The 6,888-nt window shown below is 43.9% G+C and overlaps 1 protein-coding gene across 1 annotated transcript; it reads left to right on the top strand.

Annotated features, from left to right (window-relative positions):
* Positions 1–3,496: 3,496 nt before the first annotated feature.
* six3b (SIX homeobox 3b) lies at positions 3,497–5,616 on the top strand. The gene is made up of 2 exons (XM_040175974.2): positions 3,497–4,295; positions 4,744–5,616. Exons 1-2 carry the CDS (start codon positions 3,601–3,603, stop codon positions 4,880–4,882), a joined length of 834 nt encoding a protein of 277 aa, XP_040031908.1. The 5' UTR covers positions 3,497–3,600; the 3' UTR covers positions 4,883–5,616.
* The last annotated feature ends 1,272 nt before the right edge of the window (positions 5,617–6,888 follow it).

Below are 6,888 nucleotides of genomic sequence, written 5' to 3'. Positions count from 1 at the left end.
AGCTGTCCTAATCTACTAGTCTAGTCTAGAAAGCAGGGCACCACATGGGGAATTATTAGTTGAATTAACCAATGTTTTGTTATTTCATCTGTCAGTAAGGTGTTTGTGCGTTAATGTCGCCGCTTGTCATCCATCTGGCATGTTAGGACGATTGTTTGTGAGCATCTGCGTGTGTGTCACAAACCTGGTTATGTGTTTACATGTGTATTTATGTTTCTGAAAAAAGAAAGTCTCCAGCTGTTTGAGCAGTCACGCAGCTGGACTGAGGCCCCACCAATAAAGATAGCAGGATTAACTTGTTGGGTGTTTGGTTACAAACCAATTAGGGGGCAGGATTAGTTTCTCAGGTACAGTTACTTGAGGATGCCGGTCCTCTTTTCTGTGTCAAATAGTGACCACACGCACACACACGCCAAATGTTACTCAAATCCATCCGTCCACGTGTGCAGCTTTCTTTTGACTGATATTCCAAAGCCAAAGGATTTTGCAAATGACAAGGAAAGATCTTCATATTTGAGAAGATAAAACCAGCCCTTTTTCAATCGACTTTAAGGGATAATTAAGCCAAGCCAAGCTAACCTGTCTCTTGGCTGCAGCGTCACATTTAAACTCAGTGGTGTCCTCTCGTCTAACTTGGAGCTAGAAAGCAAATAAATGCATTTGCTGAAAAAAAAAAAGAAAATTGTATATTTGTTGCCATAATTGTTTTGGCGACCAACTGGTTCACTATAACCTCCCACTCTATCCACCCACCCCCCTTTTCTTCTAAATTGTCATCCTTCTCAGTGCGCCACATTTACCCCTCCTTGTTTTTTTGGGGGGTACCATTGTGCTCCAAACTCTCCTGGATCCCTGCAAGAGCACAAAAGCACAACAAAGCCTCAGGAAGTGATTAGTGGCCTAACGAGGAGGCGGCTTTGCAGGCAGTTGTGGTGGTGGGGGGTGGGCTGCACGGCCTCTTCCTTGAGAGGAGGTGAGGGGGTTAAAGTTTCAGGGCTTAAGAGGTCAGTGTTAAGTTGTGGAGGTCACTGAAGAGGTTAATTAGGAGCAGGGTTTTTGTTTACGAGGGTATAAGGAGACGCAGGAGGCGATACACTTCGCATCCTCGCCGTGTTCCTGCAGCCGCCCTGGAAGATTCATCCACCGGCCCCTGCCTTCCTCCCTCCTCCCCGCCAATTGTCCCCTCGCTGAAAGGAGATGTAGCTGAATTAACTTAATTGTCACCATTACACCAACCTCGCTCCCTCATCACCACAACACACACACCTTCAGCATGTTTCCGTGAGTAGCCGAGGTTCCGTCTGTCCATCCTGCTTCAATTAGGAGAATGTCTTTTCAACTTGGAGTAGCCCTGCATGGCCATGACTGTTGTGTGTGTTTGTCCATTGTTTCTGCTGTTAGAACACACACACACACACACACACGGAGAAACATGCTGCAATCCTCTAAGGGCTCGAGTATGTCAAGTAGAGCCCCGATGAGCCTCCCGATGGGAATGTGCGAAGAAGAGGAGCTTAACTGACACAGAAACATCTTTGTTGGCTGCGACATCCGTCCCTGTCGATCAGGGTTCCAGCAAGCGAGATGCCGTGGGGCCCAAAGTAACTTTTTCTCATAGATGGATGTTGGAAAACCTGTAAAACCCGGTGAATGATGCAAATAGAAATAGAAATCAACTGCCCGACACGGGCACATGAACAGCTCTTGTATAAATAATTAGGATGCAAAGTTTTAAAATGAACTAATGGCCGAATCCAGAGTTATTTTCCTTCTTCCGTTCAAGGAGGCGAGGTTAGAGGAAACGCTTTAGGAGCCCCAAGGATGTGGGCCAGCGGAGGTAGATCCCTTTGACCTCATGTACTTTCATTTATAGATTCTACTCTCAAGCAGAGATTAGGAAGAAGCTCTTTTTAACGCCACACTGCTGGATTTTTTTCCCCCTCCATTTTCCAATCTTCAGTGCAGTTCGTCCGACTGAAACCGCACATTATATTATCGCTATAAAGCTGAATTGATTTCACTTAAAGAAAAGAGAGATTGCCACCTTCATTAGGGGTGAAAAACTGGCACATGACTCGTCACACTATTCAGGGACATCTGTCTTTTGGGGTAATTGGCATTAACCCTTTTAAGCTGGGTGACCCCCTTTTCTATGCCCAACACATCTGCACTGAAGCCTGAATCTGTGTGTGTGTGTGTGTGTGTGCATATTTCTTTCTTTGTGACAAGATAGAATAAGATGGAGCCCGATAAAGTTTGTTGTTGTTTTTTTCTGAGCCCAAAAATATCCACCTCATATTGATATTCCACTCTCTCTTTTACAAACACACACACACTCTAAGAGCGGCACACTCCAAAGCATATGGCCCGGGCTAACAAAATGTGTTAATGCTGATTGAATATGCTGCTCTATTAGACTAATGTTAGCGGGCTGTGTTGCCCCATGCTAATCCAAGGTGACAGAATGGAGCTGAAGCTGCAGCTTATCTCTGAAATCGTGGATATTAGAGAATAGAAAAGTGATTAGAAAGTGATTAGAGTGGAGGGAGACCACTTAGAGAAACATACGCTTTCAGGTTGACATGACTGCTATTATTAATGACGCAATCAGCTTACTGGAAGGACCTCAGAGGTCATGAGCTGTATAGCTAATAGAAGTTAGGTGTGTTTGTGATATCAGTTTTTGAAGATGTTTCTCCCTTTTATTTATTTTTAAACGACACACATCATAATCAGTTAGTTATTCAATTGACTCAAATGTAAAGAAATGGAATGCAGTGCAGACCTGTCTAGTAATGATAACAATAATAATAACCTATACCTTTTTTCAAACCAAGTTACAATGAGGCAAATAGAACTATTCAATTAGAAATAATCCAAAAAAAATCAAATGTTTAAAAACAAAAAATGTTGAAACAGAACTTTGGAAAAACCATATTTGCTTTTAGCGTTAAAAAAAGCTTGTGTGAGGTTTAGAGAGGTGGTTTATAAAGCTGTCACATGTTCGATTAGTCATCAGTAAACATCTTATAAAGACTGGTGGCTTGGCCAGAGGTTCAATGGGGGCGTCGGCCCACCTGGAGCCCAAAACGCCACTAAACATTAAGAATTCATGCCAAACTATATTTACAATTGTAGAAAGAAAGTTTCTCAGTCATCGATCGTCCTCAAAAGTTCAACCGTAACCCCATCGACTAGGTTTTATTCATGGTGCCGAATTTGCACATCTGATTTGACCCCTCGGTGTGTTTTTATCACTCTCTCGTTTTAATCCCGTGTTTAGAGATCCCGCCAAAAGCGAGCGAGGGGCACTTAATCGTTTTTTCGGTTTCCTACTTATTGGAATATTTCCCAATAGTGTCAGTTAGATATAGGCGGGATGTGTCCAGCCTGTGCGTAAAAGAAGGGATAAATCTACTGTGTTTGATTGACAGTGCTGCCCTGACAACCCCGCATCAGCTCCCGGGCATCCAATGAGGAGTCAGATCCAGGGGCCCTCCCTGACTCCTTTAGGTGAGCTGAAGAGACGGACTCCAGCAGATCTCTCTCAGTCCTTTTGAGAGACACATCCCGTCTCTCAGGTTTCACTCTGACGTCCAGATGGTGTTCAGGTCGCCGCTCGACTTTTTCTCAGCCTCCCGGATCCTCCGGCCACACTTTGCGGATGGCCCCCCTACTCAGGCGCGCTCGCGGTCCCCCGAGGACCCCCCCTCCGCCTGTCCTCCGCTGGCCCTCCCGGGCTTGTGTTTCTCCGCAGCGCAGATCGCCAGCGTCTGCGAGACCCTGGAGGAGACCGGGGACATCGAGCGACTGGCCCGCTTCCTGTGGTCTCTCCCGGTGACCGCGGACGGTCGAGACTCCATTTCCGAGCACGAGTCCGTGCAGCGGGCACGCGCCGTGGTCGCGTACCACACGGGGAGCTTCCGCGAACTCTATCACATCCTGGAGACGCACCGCTTTACGCGCACCTCGCACGGCAAACTGCAGGCGATGTGGCTCGAGGCTCACTACCGGGAGGCGGAGAAGCTCCGAGGTCGACCGCTCGGACCCGTTGACAAGTACCGCGTGAGGAAGAAGTTCCCGCTGCCGAGGACCATCTGGGACGGAGAGCAGAAGACGCACTGCTTTAAGGAGCGCACACGGGGGCTGCTGAGAGAGTGGTACCTGCAGGACCCGTACCCGAACCCCGGGAAGAAGCGGGAGCTGGCGCACGCAACCGGACTGACACCGACTCAGGTCGGAAACTGGTTCAAAAATCGAAGACAGAGAGACCGGGCGGCGGCAGCCAAAAACAGGTCAGTGACTTTGTCTTTGAACAAGTTGTACTGTTACAGCTGTATTATATTGTGAGATAGAAGAATTTGTATTCGATTATTAAAGGCAAGAACACCATGATATCCAATATCGAGTCTCCCTTTTGATTGCTCACTGACTCGTTCGTCTCGTCAAGACAATTTAGTCTTCACATGCAGCCAAGGCTGTGCGTAAAGGTGCCATTCGTGCATAAAAACGCACGGGCATTATAGGGTTATCCTCCAGACCTGTATGAAAAGTTGCAAACCATTTTGCACAGGAGACTATTTATGACCTAACTGCTGTTTTACAATCCTTAAGCACTTTAGTAATAATTACTTTATTTTTTTAATTTTCCAGATTTCGCATTTGACCTGATTTTGGACACATTTGGGTACAAGCCATAGACTTCTTCCCCACTTTTAAGTCTTTGCTCTTTTCGTTTCGCAGGTTGCAGCACCACCGCATGTGTCCAGACGGCGCGCGGTCCTTCAGCGGAGGAGAGTGCAGTCCGGACGGAAGCGGGGAGCGCGCAGATGGAGAAACTCTTCTCTCAGTAACGGACAGTGACTCTGACTTGGATGTTTGAAGACTAAAATGTGAAACGGACTTCGGGGCCCGAACGGGTCCGTCGTGGGTTTACCCGTCGAAGAGAGGATGTATTCGGGGGAAATGAGGCGGCTCAGCCTTCGGGTTGCAATAAACGTTCAAAACAGCTTCATCAACGTCACCCTCAGCCCACCAAGCAGCTGATGTTCTCACATCAAGATTCGTTTTTTCTTCTTTTTTTTCCCCTGAGAAAATGATTGATTTTTGTCCATCAACACATTTTTGATTTGTGACTACATCACCGGGTGGCTGCGGTTTCACATCTGTTGACCCAGTTTACACCGTCAACCTGATTAAACAGAGATCGAGCCGTGGACCCCTTTTGGAATCTAAGCCAGGGACCCCCCACATGGGAGGACCGTAACTGACTGAAACCTGCCAGTGAGATAAACACTCATTTTCTCTAATTATAAGACCTTGTTATTATTATTATTATTATTATTGTTTAAATGAAACTGTTGGAAGACCCCTGGATGTCTACTGCTAGACAATCAATACGCACTGAAGCCTTTGGCTCTTGTTATGTTCATGAACTTTTTGTTTCTTTACCTTCACCTTTACTTCTTAAGTAATCTTAATCGACGACTGTGATTTTAATCTTAACTCCACAGTCATCAGCCTGCGTGTGATGCTGATGTTGTACTTCATGTTCAATTTGATGCTGTTTACTCAGTAAAGGTTTGCCATTTTATACAAATAAAAGTATTTAATATATGATGTTGCGCCCGCTCTTCATTTACTCGCAATAAAACATCTCACCATATGTGATATTACAAAACCCTTGGAAGTGATTCACATCTGAATTTAAGATATCAACGCATCTTAAGTGAGTCTGCAGAGTTTGATGACTTATGTTTATTCCATAATATTTAAACGTTCTCAATAGAAACACAATGGATGATTTCTTCTTTGAATAACAAATAACATGTGACACCTGCGTTTTTTTGATTGAGTTCTCAACATTTTCAAGATTTATTTGGGATTAACAGCAGTCATTTTTTTTTGAGTACTGTATAATTTTAAGATGTTTGAGTTCATTGTGTGCGGCTTTATTACCATTCAAGCGAAATGTACTTTTCTGTACTCGTTAATTAAGATCTTCACTTACATTGCAGATCCAGATGAAGGCAAGATGAATTAACAAATACAAATATTAAATATATTTATATATCAATATTGTATTATATGATAAGTTGTAGATTCTTGATGTATTACATTTATATACAGCATGAATAGAATAATTGAAATGTGAACCAGCTTTACTATTAAAATAATGAACAGATTGGCGCATCCATAATTATAATCCAACATAATGCTATACATTATTAGGAAAAGGGCCATCAGGCATAATGAGTGATAGTTTTGAGCGAGGGAAAATTGAAATGAAGGACTTTTATTTTTGATTATATTGTAGCATACATTTAAGTTGAATGTTTAACGCTTTCTCCACCGCTGAGGTTTGGGTTTGACTCTTGTCATTGTTGCCAAGACGTCTAAAGAGGATTATTTCAGTTTTTGATGTAACGACATAATTGCAAACGGTTCCTTCACAGAACCAAATCATATGATGTTGAAAAAAAATCCCTTAAAAGTAATTGCAATTTTTTCCAAAATACACATTGTATGTGCCATGTAAGACACATTCACCTCTTAACCTGGACTAAGGCAAATATGGCTCTTACTAATTTATTCTCTCATTTCCACTCATCTGCTAACCAACAGTGGGCCTTCTGGAGCGTTGTGACCAAATTCTGCCACAGTGACGCCCCCCAGTGGTCAAAGAAATTAAAATCTATGAAAAGTTAAAAAAACAGGAACCGAGCTGGGATAAGAATCGGGTTGAACGGAAGCAACAAGTCAGACAGCATTATTTAATTGGGGATGGGCGGAAAAATTAATGTAGCATGAGGTCAAATGAGCGTAAACATCCAGATTCTTTTTTGGTGCAGCCTCACGTGATGAACTTCCTAAATATAAACGCATGCT

The sequence above is a fragment of the Gasterosteus aculeatus genome, chromosome 5 (genome assembly GCF_964276395.1).
Source record: "Gasterosteus aculeatus chromosome 5, fGasAcu3.hap1.1, whole genome shotgun sequence".
Lineage (NCBI taxonomy): Eukaryota > Metazoa > Chordata > Actinopteri > Perciformes > Gasterosteidae > Gasterosteus > Gasterosteus aculeatus.
This window is presented reverse-complemented; position numbering and strand designations above follow the sequence as displayed.